The sequence below is a fragment of the Mustela putorius genome, unplaced genomic scaffold (assembly GCF_011764305.1).
Source record: "Mustela putorius furo isolate JIRA1106 unplaced genomic scaffold, ASM1176430v1.1 tig00000832_pilon_pilon_pilon, whole genome shotgun sequence".
NCBI lineage: Eukaryota > Metazoa > Chordata > Mammalia > Carnivora > Mustelidae > Mustela > Mustela putorius.
In genome coordinates this window covers 282,520-307,986 of record NW_025421491.1, presented here as the reverse complement: position 1 = coordinate 307,986, position 25,467 = coordinate 282,520, and the positions used below count along the sequence as shown (strand labels likewise).

Below are 25,467 nucleotides of genomic sequence, written 5' to 3'. Positions count from 1 at the left end.
GAGCCCGCTTTAGATGCTCTCTTCCTGTATGCCTGCCCCTTCCTCCACACACCCCGACCCAACCCTTAACACCTGGCTCTGGCTTTCTAAAAATATAAATAAATAAATAAATAAAAATAATGATTCCTAACACTGATTATTTACTAAAAATCATTTTAGTAAATATTTCCTTTGAAATATTGGGTGAATTTCATGGTATATAAATTAAACCTCAAAGTTGTTTATAAGGCAAAATCTAAGGGCATTGTTCTCTACAAATATTCATTTCATCACATGATTGATAATATGGTTTAGTTGTAATTAAGAGCTAAGCATGATTATTTCATCTCTCATCCTTTATATTTTCCGTTTTGCACCTTTTAAGAACAGACCATCTATTATCGAAGCGTTTAAATAACGAGTTGAATGGTGGACCCAAATTGTTTACTGATAAGGGTGAGCGATCCAAACTGCTTAGAGACCGGGGTCCCGGAGGCCCTCCCAAGCCCCGACGCCGTCACGACGGTCTCCAAGGGTCCCGTGAGCCGCTCGGCCAGGTCGCCCGAACACGAGCGCCCGACGCTTCCTGGCTTAACTCCGGGCACCCTCGTCCCTCGCTCACAGCGCTCTGCGCACAGAAAACGGCCTGGTCCGCTCGGCGGCTTCCTCCTTCCTGCCTCCCCCAACCAGGCAGCCCCGACACCGCGTCCCACGGCCTCCGCGACCCGGACGGGGACAGCGAGAGCCGGCAGCGCGCGATCTCCGCCGCGATCGGAGGGCAGGCGTGGGGTAACCCCACCGCCGCCAGGCCTGAGCCAACACACGCCGCGTTCCTGTTTGGGTCAAGGCCTCCTGTAGGGCGTAGCCTTCCCGGAAACGGAAGGCGGACCGCCGTGGGCGGTCACTAGCGGTAAAAAGGAGGACCGAGAAGACAGCGGGCCAGACACCCCAATTCCAAGTGCGCATGCGCAGACTACCGCCCTCCCACCAGGAGCGCACGGGCGCGCTAAACCCAGAGGGCGGCGCGCGCACGCGAAGGGGAGAAGCTAGCGTGGAGGGGACGCGCGTGCGTGGAGAGGCGGGGCGAGTGCGGAAGGGCGGGGCGAGCGCGGAGGGGGCGGGGGAAGAGAGGGGCGGGGCGGAGGCAGGGGCGTCCCCCTCGCGCTTAGCCTTGCGTCCCGTACTTCGGTGCTGCGCGAAGTAACCGAGGATGTGACTTCCTTGGCCGGCGGTGGCCCGCGGACGATGCTCGCCCTCCTGAGCGCGACGACCCTGGTGTTGGTCGCCGGGGTGCCGTGGATGCTGCCGGCAGCCGCAGGTGAGCGACGAGAGGTCCAGGCGCAGGCCGGGGCGGGGCGAGAGTCTGGGCGGCGAGGGTGTTGGAAGCCTCGGCCCGGGGAGGCTGGCGTGCGGTCCGGGGCACCTCCGTTAGTGCGGGGTCACGGCGCTCAGATCGAAACTCTGGAAGCAGCGGTGTTCCAGAGGATCCCTCCACGCCGCTTGCTTGGACACCGGTAGACCCATCCCCGGGCGGGGCGCGCCCTCCCCGCCTGCTCTGTGCGCTTCCACCGCGGGGTGCTGGGTGAGCCAGAGCCTTCCTGCCGGCTTTGTTTCTCTTCGATGAAGCCGGTCGCCGGGCTGGACCCTTAAGTAATAAACAAGGCTACAGCGGCGAATCGTGCTGCTGTTCCTGAAACATTGTCTCAATTTAGGGAAACAGTTATTCAGCCCCACGTGGGAGGGGGGATAAAGATTGCAAGAATTTCGCTGCCCTCGGGATTCGTACAGTATCATAAAAAGTCATAATAAAAGAAAAATACGCAACCAAAATAGGGAGGCCAGGACCACCAGGCTAGATTGCTGCCTTTATTAGTACTTAACGGGGAGGCATCGGGGGAATAGCAACTATTACAAGGTTGACTTCATAGTGAGGAGGGGTACCCAAAGAGAAAGAGGGACTAGCACCGAAGGGCAGGAATCCAAGGGGTCACTGAGGCCACCTAGTAGGTCCAAAGTCCTTAACTGTGTGCTCAGAAAACCGTACCCCCATACGGTACAATGGTGTCCTATTTCTCAAACCCACCCATAAATATATATAGTATGTGAGTACTATGGTCCTGGTATAATCCGCCGTAATTTCTTTGAAATCTTTTCTTGAAATTCTTGTATTCAGCTCATCGTGCAGTGATATAAGAAGAACTTCCCCAGAATTTTCACATAAAAGTAGCATTCCAAGAGGATGTCCATTAAGATCTGTATTCTAATCTAAATTAGGGGAGAGCTGCTAAATTAAACTTTATACACAGCTAGCATTTATTGGACTCAACTAAGTGCCAGGCAATTCTCTAGGTATTTTAATGGTATAAACTCATTTAGATTTTAGTACAAATCTACACACTATTATGCTCATTTTATTGTAGAGCAAACTGAGACACTGAATAGCTTTGGCCATGCAGCTAGCCAGTGGCTGAATGGGAAATTAAACCCTGGGAACCAGGCTGCAGAGCCCTGCTTAAGAGTAGTCTGTTTTCCTAAAGGTTAAGCAATTTAAATTCTCAATTCTCCATCAATATTTGTTAAGCGCCTAGTTACCTTTCAGTTAAACAACGTACTTTTTTCCTCTATGGAACAGTAAAATGGTCAAAACTCAATAAAATTATGCTAATGTTGCTCTCTTTCGCAAGTCATTAAAATATTCGTACTTTTAAACCTAGTCAGTTCAGTTCTGGGACCCTAGCCTAAGAAAATTACCGAAAATATGGGAGGAAGTTTATTATTTGTATGGACATATGTGTTTGGATTTATGTCAGACTTAAAACGAGTAAATCGTTTCTGATCATCCATTAAGAATGTGAAAGGCTGGGGGCGCCTGGATGGCTCAATGGGTTAAAGCCTTCAGCTCAGGTCATGATCTCAGGGTCCTGGGATCGAGGCGATCCAGCCCCGCATTGGGCTCTCTGCTCAGTGGGGAGCCTGCTTCCTCCTCTCTCTGCCTGCCTCTCTGCCTACTTGTGATCTTTGTCAAATAAATAAAATCTTTTAAAAAACAATGTGATAGGCTGGAAGCAACTGGATTAAGTGCCCATCTATTGATCTTTCACACTACAAATGTGAAATAGACGGTTTTCAAAAGAATATTGCTTGGTCTTCCAAATGCTAAGATGTCCCCAGCTGCTGTGGCTCCATCCTTTAGCAGAGGAAGGGTGCAGCCCAGAGGAAATCCTTGTTTCAACCCCATCAAATTTCTTCTCCCTGTCTCAAGGGCCACAGTTAGTGAGATTAGACTAGTCTAGACCAGAGACTACAAATGCCGTCAGATCTTCTGTTGGTTCCTATAAACCCAGTCAACCCCCCTTTGGCTGCATACAATCTATAAAATCCCAATAAATGGGATGAAAATTAAGTTTAGAGGGAGGAGTGAAATAAGGAAAGATATTGTCCTTTGTGATGAAGTCTCAGAGAAAATAAGTGCAAAAAAGAAAATTGAGGGTGGGGAGACTCAACAGGGAGCTCCCCTGATTTAAAAAAAGAAAAAAAATTGGAAGATGTTTCCTCAGCTCTTCCCCTTTGGACTTCATACCATATTTCTAGCTGGAGACCAGATGAGATAGTCCCAATAAAGAAAGTTCTACGTAAGGACTCCTATGGTGGAAAGTCTGCCAGAAGTTACCTTGCTTGCCCCGAGGCAGAAGTAAAGGCTAGAAATATTATAGGAACCAGAAATAAATTTGAAAGCTGATCTTTTAAAAATTTTAGCTCCTCCCAGTGAGAGATCAGCACTTGGTGCTGTTGAAGAAACTTCTGTGAACCCAGCACTATGCTGAGTCCTTGAAAAATGCAGATTGAGTAAACCACTGTAGAGATCCTGCCCTTAAGGAACTTGGCATCTGAATAGGGATCTGTGTCTAATGCAAGAAGCAACTGGCTTTCTTTTGAAATATCTTCATTCAGCAAGTTTTGAGATCCTACCCGATGTCAGGTACTGTGCTGAGTACATCTGCTTTAGTGTGAAATTGACACTAAAGATCCGTAGTCTAGCATATAATGAAAGAGCCAAGTTAGCGTGAGCTGCAGTGTTAAAGGAAGTTTTTCTGTAAGGAGTCAGACTTGAGCTGGGTCTTGGAGTAGTTGGGTAATCAGAGAGGAAGAAAACAAGTTGGAGGGGCCAAAAGGGGAAAAGAAGAAGAAGAGAGGACATCCAACTCAGGGAAGATTCCTCCTGGAAGTGTAAGAGGTAATAGATCTCTAGACGGAAGTCCTTAAAAGTAAAGGGAAGGGTTCAGGCTCGATATGAACACCTTTCCAAGTTCCTGTAGGGCTTGGCTCACGTGATAAACATTCATGCCTCTGTCTCTCAATTCTGTCATGTGAATATTTGGTTTCTGTGACTAGCTGTTACCTTTGAAATCACAGCTGCTCCATTCTGTATCAGAATATATGAAGCATATATACAGGATGTGAAACCAAACTGAGGCCATTAACAGTTGAACCTGGTATCCTGTACATCACTTCTAAGATCAAAGACAAGTTTTATGCAGAGACGACTTTTTCTCTCTCTTTTTTTTTTTTAACCTTAATTGCTAAAAAATGCCAGCTGTCATCTGAGCTTTCAGCAAGTTGTAATCCTTTTGCTGGTGGAAGATCTTTTTTTTTTTTTTTTTTTCTTTCCAGCATGATGAGTGTAGTCTTTAGTCCCCTTCACCCATTTCCCCATTGCCCCACCCCCTTCCCTCTGGTGACCTTCAGTTTGTTCTCTAGAGTTAGAAGTCTCTTTCTTGGTTTGCCTCTCTCTTTTTTTTTTTTTTTTTGCCTTTGCTTATTTGTTTTGTTTCTTAAATTCAACATATAAGTGAGATCATATGGTGTTTGTCTTTCTCTGACTTACTTGACTTAGCATAACACTCTAGTTATATCCATTTTGTCGCAAATGGCAAGATTTCATTCTTTTTATGGCTGAATAATATTCCATTATATATGTGTGTGCATATATGTATGATATATATATCATATATATATCATACATATCATATATATCATATATATGTATATGACATATTTTCTCTATCCATTCATCAGTCAGTGGACATTTGGGCTGCTTCAATAACTTGGCTGTTGTAAATAATGCTGCTGTAAATGTAGGGGTGCATGTATCCCTTTGAATTAGTGTTTTTGTATTTTTTCAGGTAAAGAGACTTCCAATTAAAAGATCAACACTGATTTTCTTTATTTTTTCCAGCTTTATTGAGATATATATGATATATAAAGCTTCCTTTTTATAGATTAAAACACTTCAACCTTTTTCTGGCTCTCTCAAATGTGGAGATGAAATACATAATTAGCAGCCTCCCTGTGCTGAGAGCAACTGTTGGGGGTTTTTTTGGATTTTTAAAAAATGCTTTGTATTTGAAATGAAAGGGAGAGTAATATTTTTAAGAATATCTACATCTACAGTGTATATGGAACTGTCTTCTTTCTTGTTGCCTTGATTTCTAGGAGGAACAAATCTAAAATCCCCTCAAAATGTTGAAGTCTACATCATTGATGATACCTTTATCCTGAGGTGGAACAGGAGCAATCCGTCTGTCAGGAATGTGACTTTTTCAGCAGACTATCAAATGTACGTGACTGTGATGATTGCTTTGCAAGAATCGCTGGAATCATTTTGAAAATCGTAACACCATCATTTATTTCTCAGATTTGGGAACCAGTTGTTTTTTCCATCGTTGAGAGAAATTTTATGTCTACGTTATGTTTATAACTTCCTTTCTACAAACAGAGACTTAGTCCCGTTCATCTTTGGGTGGTGCCCAAGAGAGATTTGAGGGATGGGGATGGCAGACAGTTTCCACAGACCACAGCCCTACCTTCTCTTTGAGATACACCACCTTCTTTGAGTATAAATCAGGCTCTAAACTAGAACATGTCTTGAGGATATGGAAGAGTACCCCAAAAACTCTATCCAGGGACTTGAGATAGGCCCCATAGTTCTCTTGGGGTCAAGCTTTTTTATTATCCCCATCATCTATATTGTTTTAATTTAGATAAAACTTATTAACATCCGTATATAGGATCCTGCCTTTCCACAGACTCCGTTTCTGGAGTTTCTGCCTTCTCCCCAGCGCTCACATTCTACCTCGTAGCTGCCAAGAGGTTGGGCAGGCGGGAAGTTGCTGAAGAAAGGATTCCAGAAGGAACGAAGCTCAGGAAGTACAGTACCTTGCTTTGGGTGTCAGAGCTCTGTGTGCTAACTCTGATCCCCGCCCAAGGAAGAGCGGCCGGTAATGGGACAAAGAAACAGGGTGTGGGAACCCCAGAACCAGGATCCCCACTTCAGCCACGGCCCCAGCACTCAGCTCTCCAGCTAATGGTTAACAGAACTGTGAGATTAATTTCCTCTCACAGCTTTAGTCATTTGCACGTGTGTGTGCATGTAAATGTGTGTACACATACACAAACATGGATACATACATCAGTGGTTTTTCTCAGAATTAATCGTTTAAGAATTTTTATCTTGAGAGATTTTCTTTAAATTGAACTTCAAGTTTTGCCCATTTCATTCTTTGCTTTAGTTCAGAATTTTCTATTAAACAACTATTTTAGGTATAACAGGTTGTTTCAGATACTCTTTTTAAAGTTGCCCTTTTAGGGGCGCCTGGGTGGCTCAGTCGGTTGGGGGTCTGCCTTTGGCTCAGGTCCTGATCCTGGAGTTCCGGGATCGAGCCTCGTGTGGGGCTCCCTGTTCAGTGGGGAGTTGGCTTCTCCCTCTTCATCTGTGCCTCCCCGCACCGCAGCTCTTGATGTCTCTCTCTCTCTCAAATAAATAAATAAATGAAATCTTTTTAAAAAAATAAATGAAGGCACCCTTTTAGTCAAGAGCATAAACCGTGCCCTCGTATTGTTCCTCCACACGTTCTGTTGTCGATACTAAATTCTCCAGCCCGTGATAGCCTGCCTTCATCCTTTCGTTCTAACTTCAGCATCACATGTGTTATTTCAGTATGTTCTCATTCTGTTCTCTTCTACCAGCTTTATAAATAATTGCCCTATAAAGATATGCCAGACTACAAGTTTAGGGAGACAGTAGAGCGATAGTGTGGTGCGCTGGGGACTTGGGCCAGGCTGCTTGGAGGCAAAGCCGTCCCATGCTGTGTATGCTTTCCCTGTTTCCTTGTCTGTTAAGTCGTGATAAAAACTAACATGACCATGTGGAACTTATTGCCCAAACCAATACCTTTTTGAGTTAAAAGGGCCAGTTAATTTTAGATAAGCTGGACCAACAAGCTGAAACCGGGGCCACCCCGGGCACACTGGGATGGGACACCGCCCTGCCCCTCCCCCCACCGTATTAAGGTGTCTAACTTAGAAGGCTGTAGAAGTGTAGAACAATTGTTGGTTTGTTTATGATTTTATTTATTGATTTGAAAGAGAGAGGGAGAGCACAGAGGAGAGAGAGAAACAGACTCCTCGCTGGGCAGGGAGCCCTACATTGGGCTGGATCCCACGACCCTGAGATCATGACCCAAGCCAAAGGCAGACACTTAACCCACTGAGCCACCCAGCCGCCCTGAAGCATGTAAAGTATGAAAAGTGCCAGAACAGTGGCATGGAGTAAGGGATCAATGGAAGTATAGTTAATAGCAGTAAACAACTATCTTTTTAATTAAAAAAAAAATTTTTTTTTGAGACAGAAAATGTAAGTGGGGGTGGGACAGAGGGAAGGAGAGAGAGAGAGAATCTCAAGCAGGCTCCATGCCTAGAGTGGAGCTGGGCATGGGCCTCCATCTCAGGACCCTGAGATCATGACCTGAGCCAAAATCAAGGGGAGAACGCTTAACCGACTGAGCCACTCAGGCGCCCCTTGCTGTAGCGCTTCTCCAAACATAGGACAGATGCCACAGGTGATAAATGATACAGAGACACATAAATAAGCTGTTAGGATTTCAGTGACTGTAGAACACATGGTAAGACATCGGTGTTAGTGACCTATATCCAGAATTCTGTTACGATGTGTGTAGTGTTAGTATTCAGTCTTCCATCCAATATGCTAAACACTCTCCTGGGTACTTAGAATATTTGGGCGAATAGGAAAGGCAAAGACGGCATGTGATTGTATTATGACACGGGTTTTACGAAATGAATTTTCTATGAGTTACCTCATTGCCTTCAAATCATGTTGTGTTCTGATCTAAATACTTTATATGATAAAGCTGTGTTTGGTTGTTTTTTTTTTGTTTGTTTTTTGGGTTTTTTTAAAGGCTAATATAAAAGCAATTGCCATTGCAGTAGCTCCCTCGTAATACAAAACCCTGGAGTCAAGCATGCTTCTGCACCTCCTGGAACAGGAAAGATGGAGGGGAAGAGGGCGAGTGGGTTGGAACCTTGTCAGGGCTTCGGTCTACAATTTTTATAAAGTTTTCTGTTTGTTTGTTTGTTTGTTTGTTTTTAAGATTTTATTTTTTATTTATTTGACAGAGAGACACAGCTAGAGAGGGAGCACAAGCAGGGGGCCCGGGAGAGGGAGAAGCAGGCTTCCTGCTGAGCAGGGAGCCCGATGCGGGGCTCGATCCCAGGACCCTGGGACCATGACCTGAGCCAAAGGCAGACGCTTAAAGACTGAGACACCCAGGTGTCCCTAAAGTTTTCTGTGTCTAATAAGGGATTCTGGCTTTTTAACACAGGTTCTGATGTGAAGGGGTTTCTCAGGAATGGTATCATTAAATGCCAACTCTGGCCTCACAGCTCAGAGAAGTAGAAAAGGAAACTGGTCAGGAATAAAGTTTCCCACATACCAGTGTATATTTTCAGTGATTTTTTTTAAATGTTTCCTTTTTGAAAAATGAGATGGACTTCTATTTGGGCAGCACAGAAATGATGTGGCTATATCATTCCTAAAGTCTTTTATCTTAAATCATTTTTAAAAAGTCTATAGGGATGCCTAGGGGGCTCAGTTGTTAAGCATCTACCTTTGGCTCAGGTCATGATCCCAGGGTCCTGGGATCGAGCCCCACATCGGGCTCCCTGCTCAGCAGGAAGCCTGCTTCTCCCTCTCCCGGCCCCCCTGCTTGTGTTCCCTCTCTCTCAAACAAATAAAATCTTTCAAAAAAAAATAAAGAAAATGAAAATGTATCCCTCCCTCCTCTGCCCCCTTCCCCTCCATAAAGCTTGTGCTAGAAACTATAAATCAGTCTTGACAGAAATGCCTTGTCAGAGGAGAGTTTCTCTGCCTGGTTTAAGGTCGACAGGGCTTCACATGGGCAAAAATTCCAGAACCCAACTAAGTTTGTTTTCGGTCTCACCTTCCCATCAACCTCCTGAGGAGGGGGAGTGCAGAGTGACATGTGGCCACATGTCCTTTCTTGATTTCTTCATGTGTTGGAAGAATCTGAGTAAGTTCTGCTTTTTAATGGACTAAACAAGGAACTCGTCAGTGTATATAAACACTTTAAGCTCTTCATTTCTAGTGATGGAGTAGGAAGAATTACGGCAGACGGCAAACAGAAGGGAAGGTTTGGTTTTGACGAGGACAGAGGAAATTCTCCAACCCTGCTCATTTCTGAGGCCTTTCTTTGGTCTGGTAAACCCAGTCAGGAAAGTTCCAGAGGGAATCCTCAGATCCAGTCACCACGTTTTCAGTGAGGAAAAGATCCAGAAATACAGAGGAGTTGGCCTGAAGTCACACAGCTGTTTTTAACAAAGGGGACACTTAAGTCCACTCTTGGTACCTTCTAGGTTATTTCTTTCTCTGCTTCTTTGAAATCCTCATGCAGCCCATCACAGAATTACAGAACTGTGTGAAAAAATTAACCGTCAGAATGATTCCACTTTCTAAACAATAACTTGGTACATACGCACTGGGCAAGGGTGCCACGTTGCCACTAAAATGTTCACAGGTCATTAACTCAAACAGAGTAACTGCTGAGCCTCGTAGTTTCTAGTTTTAGTAAACAGTAGTCATAATAGTGGTTATACCAGTAGTTAGAATAGTTAAGAGTTTTAGTGAACAGAAACTGTGTTTGACTCTTTTGTATTCATATATTTGCTTCTTCATTCATCTCCTTTTTTTAATCTCAAAGACTTGAAAATGGCGCTTGGCTCCAATTGCCTGGCTGTCAGTCTGTGGCCAGTACCGAATGCAACTTTTCTTCAGTCAAGCTCAATGTTTATGAAGAAATTAAACTGCGAATAAGAGCAGAGGAGGGCAACAACACTTCTCCGTGGCGTTATGTTGACTCATTCACACTGTTTGAAAAAGGTAAGAAGTTGCCCACCTAACTACAGGCTGTTCCTCCTGAGCTACTCTTGTCACAACTCACTTCCCAAGCCCGTTCTGGTGTGACATCTCCTGTTAAAAAAAAAAAAAAAAAAAAAAAAAAAAAAGGCCAAACTGTTTTCATGATAATTCTAAGACTTATCCGCCCCTTCCTTTCCATTTTGTCTTGGGTATACACTGGAATTTTCCAGAGGCTGATGGGTGACAGAGAGACTGACTGTCTGACTTGCAGAAGTAAGCAGGAGATACATCTGTCTTCTTGGTGAAGCCAGACATTAATGAAACTGGAACAAGATGTGACATAGCTCTACTTTTCTCGCCATGTCTGTTTTGGGAAATGTTCTTTTTTTAGAACAAATATCTGTCACAGAGCAATGGGTTTACCACTATTAACTCTTCATGAATTAATATTTGAAAATACCAGTTTTCAGGTTTAATATGCTAAATAATGAAAGACATAACCTCTATAAACAAAAACGCTCTTGGACTCTCAGTTTCTTTGAGTGTGAAGGGCTCCCGAGACCGAAACAGCTGGGAACCCCAGCCCTCTGTCAGAACTCCCAAGAAGAATGATGTCTGGCCTCTCTGCGCTTCTCTGCCCACCACTGTCTCTGCAGCCCTGTGCCCTCAAACTCTTCCCTCCTCGCTGCCCAGAAAGCACTCTTGTCAAGGACCCTGGTGACTTCCTCAGTGCCCAGTGAGTTCCCAGTCTCTTCTGGCTCGGTTCCTGTGAACCACCACGGAGATCACTTGAAACTCTTCCACTTCTGGATCTCCAGGGCCCTGCTTCCTGCCCGCTCTCCTCCTGCCATCCGCCTCTCCTGTGCTCTTTCTCCTGCCTCCCAGACCTTTCAGTGCTGGACTGCTGCGGGACTGGGTTGTCCTCCATCTTCTCTTGCCACACTCGGTCTGCTGGGAATCTTACGGCTTTGAATCCCATCTGTGTGCTCTTGAGAAAAGCCCAGACTTACATCTCCAGCCCCATCCTTCCCCTTGCCTTTACCCTGTATCACCAACTCTCTTTCCACAAACATCTCTGCTTGGGCATCCAGTCATCTGGTCAACCAAAGCTCTTGATTTCCTCCTCAAAATATGCTCTTCTGGGAGTTTTCTCCATCCCCGCTATGGACAGCATCTGTTTTAGTTGCTCAGGGCAAGAGCCTTGGAGCCATCTTTGGCATCACTTTTCCTCACACCCTGCATCCGGTCTGTCAGAACATTCTGAAGGATTGAGCTTCATCCCGAAGCAGATCTCTCGTCGCATCCACCGCTGCGACCGGCCTTCATCAAGCTGCTCTCTCTCGAGCTACTGCAGAAGCTTCTTCCCAGCCTTCCTGCTTCCTCATACCTCAACTAAGATGATCTTTCCAAAATGTAAATCCCAGCCTGGCACTCCACCAATCTCAGGCCTCCAACAACCTCCCGAAGCTAACTGCCGAGCTCTTCCTTTGTCATCTGGCTTCTAGCTGCTTCTCTGATCTCATTTTCAGCCACTCAGCTACACGAGCCTCCTTGTTGCCTCTTGAAAATGTGAAGCCCGTTCCCACCTTGGAAGCTCAGTCTGGAATATTCCTTCCCTAGATAAGTTGCCTGACTGACTCCCTCAACATTATCTGGGCCTTAGCTCAAGTGTCACAGAGAGATTTTCCTGACTGACATCTGAACCAGGTCTCGCCACCGTCTTCTCTTCCTCCGTGTTACTTCATCTTTCCTTACAGCACACACGACATTATATGCATTTGTCTGTTTGGGGATTTCGGCCATATTCCCCCGCTCGGGTATAAGCTCCGTGAGGGACTTAAGTGTGACTAATGCCGGGTACATAGGACATGCTGAGAATTATTTGCTAAATGAACATTTCGATCCTGTATTAATGAAGTTATATAGTAAACGTGTTCTTTTTTCTACAGCTCAAATCGGTCCCCCAAAAGTACACTTAGAAGCCGAAGATAAGGCAATAATCGTCAACATCTCCCCGCCTGGAACAAAAGATGGTGGCATGTGGGCTTCCGATAGCTCAGGCTTCATCTACAGCTTAGACATCTGGAAGAACTCTTCAAGTGGAGAAGTGAGCATTCTTTTTACCTTTGTTCAGTGTGAGAGAAAAAAGACCTGAATGTGTTCAAAATACTGACCTTAGACTTTAATTTTAAAGAGCAGACTTCTTTTTTTTTTTTTTTTGATTATAGAGAAAGACTAAAACTGTTTACTCCAGAGACAAAATTTATGAACTCTCACCAGAGACCACCTACTGTTTAAAAGTTAGAGCAAGACTTTTGCCAAGAAAAACTGGTGCCTATAGTCCCGTGTATTGTATAAAGACCGCAGGTAAGGAGGAAGTTCCATTTTAGACTCCGTAAACGTATATACAGAGGGGCACCCTATTCATTCTGGCAGTTTTCCTCCTGGTTGCTAAGTGTGTATGATAATAGATACCAAAACAAAAATATTACAGCATTTACATAAGCAAAAAAAAAAAAAAAAATGTCACAGTAACTGGGATTTTTTTGTCTTAAGTAAACAGTAATGAAAGTTCTGTCGAAAAGTCTAAATATTTTCCTCATGACAAGAACTATTTTTGGGGGGCACCTGGGTGGCTCAGTGGGTTAAAGCCTCTGCCTTTGGCTCGGGTCATGATCCCAGGGTCCTGGGATCGAGCCCCGAATCGGGCTTTCTGCTCAGTGGGGAGCCTGCTTCCCCCTCTGCCTGCCTCTCTGCCTACTTGGGATCTCTTTCTGTCAAATAAATAAATAAATATCTTTAAAAAATAAAAAATTTTTAAAAACAACTATTCTTTTCTTCAGAATCCACAAAAGGGAGAAAGTAGTTGCTCAAGGAGCAGTTAGACTTCCAAAAAGTATACCTTTATAAGTGAAACTTTAAGATGTGAAAGCTTCCTGATATATTTTGTCTGTGACCTCCTGCCTATAATTAAGGTCAAAGGTTAGGAGCTTAGATTTGTTTGTTATTTGAGTCATGATTTTAGTATGCTTCGTTTTTAAAATCAAACATACAGGAGAATTGAAAGTCAAGTTTTCTTCTCCCGCCTCCTTACCCCAGTTCCATTCATGAGCATTTAGCCCTGCTGGTGGTTTGGTGTATTCTTTCCTGCTTCTCCTACACACTTCCTACACACTTCCTTCTCCTACACACTTCACACTCCTACACACTGCTTCCTGCTTCTCCTACACACAGACATGTAAATGGTTTCTTGGTTTTGGTTTTTAAAATGAAAAAATAGGGGGCGCCTGGGTGGCTCAGTGGGTTAAAGCTTCTGCCTTCGGCTCAGGTCACGATCCCAAGGTCCTGGGATCGAGCCCCACATTCGGCTCCCTGCTCAGCAGGAAGCCTGATTTTCTTCCTCTCTCTCTCTCTGCCTGCCTTTCTGCCTACTTGTGATCTCTGTCTGTTAAATAAATAAACAATCTTTAAAAAAATAAAATAAAATGAAAAAATAGGATCCTACTAGATCAATCTTACAACTCACTTATTTAACCTACTACATTGAGGATTCTTTTGTATGTTGGCACATACAGATCTATCATATTCTTTTTTTTTTAAGGTTTTATTTATTAAAGAGAGAACACAGGGCAGGGGGACATAAGGGGCAGGGGGATGGGGGAGGCAGACTCCCCACTGAGTGGGGAGCCTGATGTGGGGCTCCATCCCAGGACCCTGAGATGATGACCTGAGCTAAAGGCAGACGCTTAACCGACTGAGCCACCCGGGTGCCCCTTCACGTTCTTCTAAACAGCTGCGTACTATCACCTTGTGTGAGCAGACACCAGTTGTAACTCCCTTAGCTGTTACCTCCTGATAACATGTAAGCCTTTTCTTTTCTTTCCCATGCTGTTAAGCTGTTAAGAATTCTTACCATGGGGACACCTGGGTGGCTCAGTCACTTAATCGACTGCCTTGGCCTTAGGTCATAATCTCAGGGTCCTGGGATCAAGTCCTGCATCAGGCTCCTTGCTCAGTGAGGAGTCTACACTTCTTCCTCTCCCTCTGCGGCTCCCCCTGCTTGTGCGCTCGCTCTCTCCCTCTCACAAAAACAATAAATAAAATCTTAAAAAGAAAATTCTTACCATGTATCTCTCTCTCTCTCAAATAGATAAATCTTTTTAAAAAGCAGGGGAGCGGGGGGCTCCTGGGGGGCTCAGTTCTGTTAGCATCTGCCTTTGGCTCAGGTCGTGATCCCTGGGTCCCGGGATCGAGCCCCGCACCAAGCTCCCCACTCAGGGGGAGGCCTGCTCCTCCTTTTCCCTCTGCCCCATCACCCTGCTCGTGCTCACACTTTCTCAAAGAATAAATAAGTAAATAATTTTTTAAAAATTACTTAATTTGGTACTCATGGTACTCTTCCTACCACGTCTTATCTCACTAAAGTAACAATGTTTGCTTCTCTGTGTATTCTTTATCTTTTAGTTGAAAATAAACTGCCTCCACCAGAAAATATTCAAGTTGAAGCTAAAAATCAAACCTATATTCTTAAATGGGATTACGCGCAGGAAAATGTGACTTTTTACGCTCAGTGGCTCCAGTAAGTTCTCTTCCATGAGTTTCCTTTTGCTCAATTTATGATGATTCCTTTCCTGCCGCTTCAGCCCCCTGCAGCTCCAGGCACAGGGGCAGACTGCTTGGGAGGATTCTACCGTTTTGGAAATGGGATATTTAATTCTGGTCCCTGCTCTGCCGTTAACTAGATGACCCCGAGCTAATCCCTTCATCTCTTCCGGCCTTGGTTTCTTCATTTGTTGCAATATTGGCATATTTAATAACATCTCGTGTACTTACTGGTGCTTTTTTCTTTTTTTTTTTTAAATGTGCTTCTCGCTGCATGTCTTAATTCCCGAATCTGGAATCCTTGCCACGTGACCCTGACCTTTTCCTCAGAGCTCACTTGTTCCCCGAGTCCTAGGAATGACCTCAGTCCAATCTGTCTTACTCATGTCGAATCAGTCTTCCCATTTTCTTGACAGTGTTAGTGGTTTTGACAGATTTTTTTAGGGATCACGTCAGCGGGAAATGAAGAAAGCAGGACAGCGCTGTGTTCCAGCCGACAGCGGGTCAGGTCTGAGAAGCACATTTAGTTCCATGTTGGCTGGAAAGTTGTAGGGGATGAAGAGGTAAAACCCGCAGAAGGAGGAGTAGGTTGTGGGGAGGAAGGGGACAGGTAAGCAAGCTCTCTTGAGAGCAGGGGTGTGGAGAGACCAGGGGCAAGTGTGGGAAGGGCAGGACAGGGAGAGTGTGAGGAGGGAGAGAAGCAGGAAGTGAACTGAGGGTGAAGGGAAGGGAGCACCCCGCTCTGGTGACTCTCCGTCCTTCCGTCCTTCCGTGTTGGTCATGCAGTGGGAGCGCGTCTCTGCGCCTGCAGGCCCTTTGACCCTGCCTGACCCGGAAACTGGGCGGTCATCTTGCCTGCGCCAGCCTTGAGAGGGCGGGGTTTCCGGTGGCCCGTCTCGAAGTCTCTTGGGAGCACTCGGGCACGCTGTAGGGAGCACCGAGGGGATGACAGAGGCGCGGCAGTGCAGCACGTGGTTCTTGGAATCCAAAGCAGATAGCTGAGGCGTCGTAGTGACGGTGGTTTGGGGCCGAGGAGTGGTCTGCAAATGATGAGGGTGACAGAAATCGAAAATGTAAAGGTGGCTGTGGCCGGAGAGACCCAAGGAGCCATGTGGAGAGAGACGAGATGTGAACAAGTCCTTCTTCATTCGTGAATCATGTATTTTAAAATTGGACACACAAGGGCACGTTAGGCAGAGCTACAGCGCGAGGGAAGCGCCGGCTACAAACAGATTGAAAAATCAGGTTAAGGTCAGAGGTAGGGGGTGTTCCTGCTCCGTAACAAATCACCACAGATTTCATAACAGCTTCAAGAGTGCTCTTACCCGCCAGTGACTTCTGGTCAGGGAACCAGGCCTGGCTTGGCTGGGCCCTCTGCTCAGGGTGTCACAAGGACTCTTGGAGCCCATCCAGAATGTGGCCTACCACGTGGGAGAAGACCTGCCTGAGAACAGTTGACTGTTCGGGCGGGGGAGAGCAATGAGAGAGAAAACGGAATACGCAGGGTGGGGTGAGATGAGGCTTAGCCTCAGACTGTCCTGGAGGCCTTTGGGTGCCATTCAGAATTTCACATCGAGGGGCAGGTGACATGAAGTGTGTGTTCGAGGAGGGGAAGACCGCCGTGTTGTATGTGGACCACAGAGATGCCAAAGGCGGGAGAACCAGTTGGGAGGCTGTTGGAGTCGCAGACTTGAACTGGGTTGCTTTGAGCTGCTGGTTTCGGAGTAATTTACTTGACCTCTCCAGGCCCCGTTAATGTCCATGTTCTGTGTAGACTTGCTCTTACCACACTGTGGCGGAATCTCCATTTTAACACTCACCCATTGGTGTATGGGTGATATGTTTTACAGCTGGCTTTCCAGAAGGAAAAAAAAAAAAAAGCCTTACTTGTAGCGCTTGCCAGTTTTCATACCATAAATACACCTACCGTGGTCCCTTTCAGCATGGTATCACTGACCGTGGCATTGGGAAGAAATGCACAGGAGGACCCCGTTACAGAGCATTGCCACCATAGAGATACATTAGATGTAAATAGCTTTGAGCACAGATAATAAAGTGGAGTGAAATAACCAGGACAAAATGAGTTTCTGTCCTGTGCTGCTGACCTGCCAGCTATAAATTAAAAAAAAAAAAAAGTTTTGAGTATTTTTTATTTTTAATGCAACCTGTTTATCAGTAAGTCGATGTACTTTATTTTGTAATAATGGCTTTTAATAACTGGCTCGCACCCTTTGGGAAAATTCAGGGGTGGTTCTTGTGGGCTGGCTTGAGTCGACTTTGGTGAAACAGCGCCCCCTTCTGGTCACGCCCCAGAACGCTTTGGTTCTCTTTGTGGTGGTGTGTGCTGGTCTCTTACACTGTAGTGTGAGTTTCCTGAAGGTGGCGACTGTTCTCCTCTGTGACCTTAACCCCGAACAGTATCTAGCATGTTCTAGGTATTTCTTAAATATTCATTGAATTACTATGTTTGTAATATTTTTTTTGTCTTAAAAGCGCCTATTTAAAAAAGATTCCTGGGGACAATTCAGGTAAATGGAAACAAATACCAAACTGCAAAAATGTCCGAACTACGCAGTGTGTCTTTCCCAAAAATACTTTCCATAAAGGAATTTACCTTATCCGTGTTCGAGCATCGGATGGAAATACCACATCGGTTTGGTCTCACGAAGAAAAATTTGATACTCAATTACAAAGTAAGCCAGCAGTTTTTACTTCGGATTGTGCTTCTCTGATTTGGTACAGAGTCTTAACATTGTTTTTCCAAGTTGAACGTTGTGTCTGTAAACTTTTTTCCCAGTTACCCTGTTTCCTCCGGTCATTACCATGAAACCCACTAACAATGCTTCCCTGCGGGTCTATATCAGCGCTCCAGGAGAGTCGGAAAATAAGCCTGTGAACCATCTTTACCCACTAATTTATGAAATTGTATTTTGGGAAAACACTTCAAATGCTGAGGTAAGAAAAAGAAAAAGAAAAATAAACTATGTGATGTAAGTCTATAATGTAGTGTTGTAACTAGGATTTGGGGAAGCAAAGCTGGAGATTGAAATTTTAGGGAGATTTTTAAACTTGGGACTGTGATTACAACGAGAAGGGTATTAGCATCTTTCCCTGTTTACGACTTAGTTATAGATCACCTGCCTCTGGGCATCCCGGTATGTTGTTAACATTCAGATCCCTGCACCTGTTACTACTCAAATCAAAATCTCTTGGGTGGAACTCGGGAATCTGTGTTTTTAACATGATTCCTGGGCATTCATCTAAACCAGAGTTTCTCGGCACTGGCAACATTCAGACTGGATAAGTCTTCGTTGTGGGAGCTTTCTTGTGCATCGTAGGATGCTTGCCCTGCTGGTGGCCAATAGCACTGCCTCCCCATGGTGACAACCACACTTCTAGACTTTGCCAGATATCCCCTGGGGACAGGGTACCTCCGAGGGGGCAAAAGAATCTCAGATGGTCCAGTGGTTTGTGGCCCTCCGAGAGGAAAGCATGCCTCCAGAGTTCAGCTTTGCTGCACAAAATCCTGTTGCTAACAGTTCAGTTTCATGGCAGGGAAAGGATTTGAAAACAGTCCTCTAAAAAGGCTCCTCGGCAGGGGCAGTCATGGAAAAAAGAGTCAAGAAACACAGGTTTTTAAACACTAACAATCGAGGGGTGCCTGGGTGGCTCAGTGGGTTAAGCCTCTGCCTTTGGCTCAGGTCATGATCTCAGGGTCCTGGGATCAAGCCCCGCATTGAGCTCTCTGTCCAGCAGGGAGCCTGCTTCCTCCTCTCTCTCTCTGCCTGCCTCTCTGCCTACTTGTGATCTTTCTCTCTTTGTCAAATAAATAAATAAAATATTAAATAAATAAATAATAAAACACTAATACTCAAAAACCACAGACAAAGGCAGTACACAACATCAGACTGACTTTATTTTCTGTTGGAAATCTAAGAAAATTATAATGACTTGGCCACTTCCCTTTTAACTGTGTGAACACACTGTAACCGAAGCATAGTTTAGCCCACTGAGAATTACAGTCAGTTCTCAGTTGTCCCTACATCAGGGAAACCTCTGTTTGTGTCTCAAGCCATCAAATTGTGTAACCTTAGGCAAGATGCTTTTCCTCTCTGAGATTTTGTTTCCTCTTCTCTAAAGTGGCAGTAGTCATAGTAACTCCATTTTTTTTTTTTTAAAGGATGTTTATGAGGTTTAAAATGAGGTAACGGGTGCCTGGGCGGCTCAGTTGTTAGGCATCTGCCTTCGGCTCAGGTCATGGTCCCAAGGTCCTGGGATCGAGTCCCGCACTGGGCTCTCTGCTTCTCCTTCTCCTCCTGCTTATGTTCCCTCCCTGCCTGTAAGATTAATTAATTAGTTAATTAATAAATAAAATTCAACCATAAAATAAAGTAAAGCAAAAATAAATAAATAGAATAATAAAATAAAATAAATAAAATGTGAGGAGCACCTGGATGGTGGAGTGAGCAACTCTTGATATCAGGGCTGTGGGTTCAAGCCCCACATTGTATGTAGAGATTACTTAAATTTTTTTTTTTAAGTCTTAAAATATAACGTAAGAAAACACTTAGCACATCAATTAGCGAATAGATAGAGATAAAATAATTTCAGTTGCTGGCTTATCCTGACTGTAATCACAACCATAATAGCAGCTCACTTTTACTAAAAGCTTATTACGTACCAGGTACTGTGGTAATTTACAAGAATTGTCTCAGTCATTCTTCAGAACAATCCCGCCAGACTGCCTGATCGATCAAGTCGGTCAGCAGACCCTTGGGGCAGAGAATCTCTTAGCGCTTCCCTGACACCGGGCTGCCAGCGGTACAACGTGGGCGCGGTTGTGATGCCAGGACGGTTTGGCGTGGCTCTGGGCTTCTCTGCGTGCTGCATGTGGTTTCTGGTCCGAGGAGGACGAGGGACGTGGGGAGGGCCCACAGCCTCAGTACGGGCTCCACAGTCAGTCAGGACACGCGTGAGTGGGAAAAAAAATCAATGGGTTTTGAGCCACAGGATATTTTGTTATAGTACATGACATCACGTGACGTTATTTTGTTGCATTATTTTTGTTGTTGTTATACAGTATTGTTGTGGCCATAGCTGACTACTGCAGGGAGCGGCAGTAATTGTCCTCATTTTACGGATCTGAAAATAGGGCCAAGAAAAAAAATGAAACAACTTGCCTGAGGCCACATAACTATAAGCGATACCATAATACAGGCAATTTAAGGTCCGAGCCCCCCCTCCTAACTACCCCTGCCCCCGAGCAGGGGAAATACAATGACATTTAAACCAAACCAGCAGGTATTGTAAATTTAGAGTTGTCTTAAGAATATGTCATATTCCTTTTTGGAAGCAGCATTTTTAAGTTTGACTTAGGTTGTAACATGTGCTCCAAAATGAATGTATATTTCTTTTTTTTTTTTTTTTAAGATTTTATTTATTTATTTCACAGATTACAAGTAGGCAGAGAGACAGGAGGAAGCAGGCTCCCCGCTGAACAGAGAGCCTGATATGGGGCTCGATCCCAGGACCCTGGGATCATGACCTGAGCCAAAGGCAGAGGCTTAACCCACTGAGCCACCCAGGCGCCCCCCCCCACCACCAAATGTATATTTCTTAAACATACACCAGCTAAGTGGTTGGGAGAGGCCAATCTTAGACTGAATCTCTAGAGAATTTAGGAAATCGACATTCCCTATCTGATTTCATAAGGTGACTAAATGTTATCAATGATCTACTTATTTTCTTATAGAGAAAAATTTTAGAGAAAAGAACTGATTTTACTTTTCCTCAATTGAAACCGCTGACTGTATATTGTGTCAAAGCCCGAGCACTCATTCAGGATGAAAGGTGGAATAAAAGCAGTGTTTTTAGTGATATTGTGTGCGAGAAAACAAAACCAGGTCAGAATCTTTCATTATCTCTCTCTCTCTCGTTTTTTTTTTTTTTAATGTAAGTGGACTTTTAAAAAATAATTCAATTCACTGAAAATTGTAAAGTATTTCCTTATTACTACATAAGTATAAAGAGAATACTTTCTTCATGAGCTACATGAATCAAAAGTAGACCTTTGGGCTAAGCCTTGCAGTTTTAGAAAATATTTTAATGCACAGTTCAATGTTTTTGAATGCTTTATAGTTCATCCAATATGCATGTAACCAATTGCCTTTTAAAATTACTCCTTAACATTTAAAAAGACTATTTTTAGGTGTTTTGCATAGTTCTTAATGTAATTATCATGGGAGAATCGCTTCATTAGTTCAGTTGTGAGTTTTGGTCCTGGGAATGATCAAGTCCCATCTTGTATTTTACAGTTTCTGGTGTTTGCGTGTAGATGCTGATTAGTCACAGAATGGTATTAATTATGCTAGCTCTGTATTACAGAAGGGCTCCAGAACACTTTGCACGTTGGGAGCTAAATGTCAACATTGCATCCTTTACCTTGCCAGACCACTCTTTAAATGGAAATGCATTGCCTAAAAAGGGGTGGAAGGCTTTTATGTGGCTGGCTCAGATGATAAACATGGGACTCTTGATCTTAGGGTCACGAGTTTGAGTCCTGTGTTGGGCATGGAGCCCACTTATAAATAGAGAGAGACATAAAGGGAAAGCATTGCCTATGCCTGTTGTATGCTCCATGTTACCAGAAATATTTCTAAGGGTATATCATTTCATAGAGTTTTCTCTTTCCTTCCCACATAGCTACATTTCATCCATGTAAACCGTCAGCATTGTTAACATATTTGTGTGTCGAGATCTATGTTGTTGCTAAATATCACTTACTAATTTTTAGGAAATACTTCCAAAACCTGGCTCATAGCTGGAGTTTGTGCTGCGCTATTTTCCATCCCAGTTGTCATCTATGTCATGAAACTTCTCTTTCGATGTATCAGTTATGTGTTCTTTCCATCAAGTAAACCTCCATCCACTATAGATGAGGTATGTGACTTTTGTCAGTGGGTGAATTTTTCTTAAAATGAATGGGAAATATATTTTATTTCCATGCAACACATGCATTTTCTCGATATCCAGAAGACAATACAGACTGGGATGTTTTCTTCACTTTGGGTAAATTGGCCGTAGAAACAGTCATTTAGTATCAAATAACATGGACTAGTAAGGTTTGTCCTTAATCTCTTAGTTTTCTTCAGTTTGGCTATGTTGGCATTTGTTTTATCATGGAAAAGCTAGGTACCCACCCAAAGCCTACTGCACCGTCATCAGTACGCCCTGTGGGTGACATCACAGAAAATGAAATAACAGAATGTAGCCTCCTTTCAGGACACCTCACAGGCTCCTGTTCGACCCCACCGCGAGGTTGGCATATCTAATGAAAGCACTAAAGGACAAAGACCTGAACCCGGGACCGAGCCTGGGGATGGCGTGGCCACCTGGGGCGGGGGGTTCAGGCTTTCTGCCTTGAGAGTATCTCTTAGAGCCCCGGCTTTGGAGCTGGCGAAACCCAAAGGGGAATTGTTGATCAGCTATTGTATGTTTGCAGCTGTTAACTCTGTAGACTTAAGCAGATCCATTAAGAGAACTTGCTGTTAAGTTTCAAAAGAAACTGTCCACAGTCCCAGTGCACCCCCTTTCCTTCCTTCCCATGATCTCCGGCACCCTGGGCCCCCTCTTAGGTCCTCTTCATGTACCTGCCCCAAGACAGTGCCAAGAGGCGCGGGACCTCACTAGTGAGGGGTTTATTCTAAATGTCAGTTAGCAGTTTCTAGGCTCTGAACTGGTTTTTAATGTTTATGCATATAAACCAGTACCACTGGTTTTCTCGGTAGCAGATTTAAGAAGCTGACGCCGCTGGAACTAAAAACTGTTATATTTTAAACAATTTGTTCCTGTTTTTCCCCTTGTTTTTCAATTAGTATTTCTCTGAGCAACCGCTCCGGAATCTCCTCCTTTTCACTTCCGAAGAACTGACAGAAAGATGTTTTATAATTGAAAACACGAACACTATCACGGCAGTAGAAGAGACTAACCAAACCGATGGAGAGCACAAAAAATACAGTTCCCAAACCAGTCAGGACTCAGGGAACTATTCTAATGAAGATGAAAGCACTGGAAGCAAATTCAGTGAAGAGTTCCTGCATCAGGAAACCGAGTGACCAGAAGCAAGTTCTAGAATGCTTGGGAGTTCTGGGGGAGCCGTGCGCAAAGCCTGGGCTCCTGCTCCCCTCAGTAACTGTGCAGTGGGTACCTGCTCATTCGAGAAGGAGGACGTCTTTAGGTCACGGGCCAAAAACTACAGGCAAGCACTTACCTCTTGGACAGAAGTTTTCTCTATTGCTTCCCATGGGTAGAGCCTTGAAAGACCTGCCGCTGGGTGTATCTGACAAAATGAGTGAAATCCAGAAAACGTTCTCAAATGGCATCTCAAGTTCCGTTGCGCTAATGGCTTGTGGCAAAGCACACACGGTCACTGTGTCCCTGTCGGTGACACTGTCACCATGTGCCTGTGGCTGCCCGTGTCGCCACTCATCCTCTGTTCTGTGTTACACACCGTTCAGGATTTTTCCGGAAGTATTTTAGATACTTTTGACACTGAAGCCTAGGCCCTCGGGAAATTTCTTTCGCAAAGCTAGATGTCATAACCACTGGCATTCTGTAAAATAGCTTCCTCTGGAAAACATCTGCAGGTGCCAGAAATGTGACCCGTACAATTTTCAGGGGAACCCTGTCCATGTGTCCCCAAAACCTTGGCTCCTACATCACAGTCACCTCTCCCTTCTGTGGTTTAGGATTCACACCAGGACATCCTTTCCCGAACACTAATCCTTCCCGGCTCACAACCTAATTCCCAACCTAGTGGAACAGTAGCAGCTTCTGATGTGAATCTGCAGTCAATGAAGTGACAGAGAAAGGGACAACTGTCTAATTAGAGAAGCTGTTAGGATATTTTAAGGTAAGGAAGTATGTAGAAGTTGGTCACAGTGTCTACAGGAAGCCTTGGGACCAGAAAATGCTCCTGACAGAACAGAGTAAGAAGCAGAATCATTCAGTAGGAGGAAAGCAGGTGACATTCGTGAAAAATAAGAGAAATGGATCTAATCAGCTTTTAATTATTAACATGCTATGGGGTCGCTCATGGTTGTTTTGGGGTTTCTTTCCTTTCTCAGTTTTATTGAGATGTAATTGACATGTAACTCCTCTGTGTCCTGTTTTGAACCCGGCCCTTCTCTGTGGGTGTCCCTTCTCCTATGCTTCCATGCACTAAGGAAAGGGAAGGTTCACTGTCACAGTAAGGAAGAAAAATGTAACTGGAAGGAAAACCTAAGTTTAAGAATGACATGATGTTTTTCCAAGGCCATCTGGGGTGGACTCTTAAATTATTCATGGAGACCCTTTGTAGAAATCAGTCTAGGGATTTGGGCGGCCTCCCAAGGGAAGGGAGAGAGCCACACAGCACGCTGGGACATACGCCACCAAAGGCCAGTATTATTTCTGTCGTCGCCCCTGCTGATGTCCCACGTTCAGCTGTGGGGGAGAAGAGATGGAAGGCGCTGCTCTGGGACAGCTCCCCCCTCGGCATCGCCACAGCTCCACGGAGCACACCGCGTGCTTTGCTGGACCCACAGCCCTGAGCACACCGCATGCTTTGCTGGACCCACAGCCCCGGCTTCTGGCAGAGCATAGCGGGGATTTGGGAGTGAACCCAGATGTGGGTCACATCCCATTAGGATAGCCATAAAGTACTTGTAGGGCGCCTGGGTGGCTCAGTGGGTTAAAGCCTCTGCCTTTGGCTCAGGTCATGATCCCAGAGTCCTGAGATCGAGCCCTACATCGGGCTCTCTTCTCAGCGGGGAGCCTCCTTCCTCCTCTCTCTCTGCCTGCCTCTCTGCCTACTTGTGATCTCTGTCTGTCAAATAAGTAAATAAAAATCTTAACAATAAATAGTTTGTATCTTTTCCCCCACATGTGACCTTAAAAAGCAGCCCTGGTTTACTCTTAACGAATTCTATGTACAAAAACCTTCCTTCTGTGCCCTTCCTGTGACTCCTCAACATGTTATGTTTGGTTTTTGTCTGGTATCTGTCTGTCCCCCTCAGAGATCAGAAGGTCTCTCAGCACAACGACTTTCTTTTATTCATCACCGTATCCCCAGTATCCGCAGCAGTGCAGGGCCCTGCTCATGGACGGTGCGTGGAAAGTTCTTATCGAATGTGTGGAATCCACAATTTGAACCAAACGAGTGCTTCTGACTGTTGTCTACATGTTGGTTGAGTTGCAGAAGGACAAAACCACGTGTCCAGTGTTTCTTCGCAGTAAACTTGTACTTACGTTTTTGTTTTAAACCCTATTGCCATGAACAATTTTCTGTAATAAACACTGCAGCCAGAAGAAGTCTTTGATTTTGTTGTTGTCGCGCTTAGACCTGATAAATTTTCATGGAGAAATGCCACTACAACCCACACCTTCACGAGATACTCGCGGCAGACGGGCCGGATGCCCGGGCCCAACGTTGCAATGTCCAGCGCTGGGTAACCACAGCTCCCGGACAAGGAGCTCATTCGCTTGCTTTTCGCCTTTTCACAACCTCAACTTAAGACTTGGAGGGAGCACAGCCCTGATTACGTGAGTTTGTACTGGCATTGCCAACTCTGCTTTCCTGAACCGAACTGCATGCTTTTTTCAAATCCCTCTTCTCA

General features: G+C 44.8%; 1 protein-coding gene across 3 annotated transcripts; it reads left to right on the top strand.

Moving 5' to 3' along the window:
* Window positions 1-1,106: 1,106 nt before the first annotated feature.
* IFNAR1 (interferon alpha and beta receptor subunit 1) lies at window positions 1,107-25,159 on the top strand. 3 transcript variants are annotated; one of them, XM_004757511.3, is made up of 11 exons: window positions 1,109-1,297; window positions 5,473-5,596; window positions 10,053-10,231; window positions 12,160-12,317; window positions 12,439-12,577; window positions 14,675-14,789; window positions 17,306-17,505; window positions 17,610-17,767; window positions 20,565-20,715; window positions 21,606-21,751; window positions 22,687-25,159. In XM_004757511.3, the coding sequence occupies exons 1-11, from the start codon at window positions 1,225-1,227 to the stop codon at window positions 22,924-22,926; spliced, it is 1,683 nt and encodes a 560-aa protein (XP_004757568.1). In that variant the 5' UTR covers window positions 1,109-1,224; the 3' UTR covers window positions 22,927-25,159. The 3 variants fall into 3 exon arrangements, with proteins under 3 accessions (XP_044941075.1, XP_004757568.1, XP_044941076.1); XM_045085141.1 differs by lacking the exon at window positions 5,473-5,596 and having other exon boundaries at window positions 1,150-1,297; XM_045085140.1 differs by lacking the exons at window positions 20,565-20,715; window positions 21,606-21,751 and having other exon boundaries at window positions 1,107-1,297.
* Window positions 25,160-25,467: the final 308 nt, after the last annotated feature.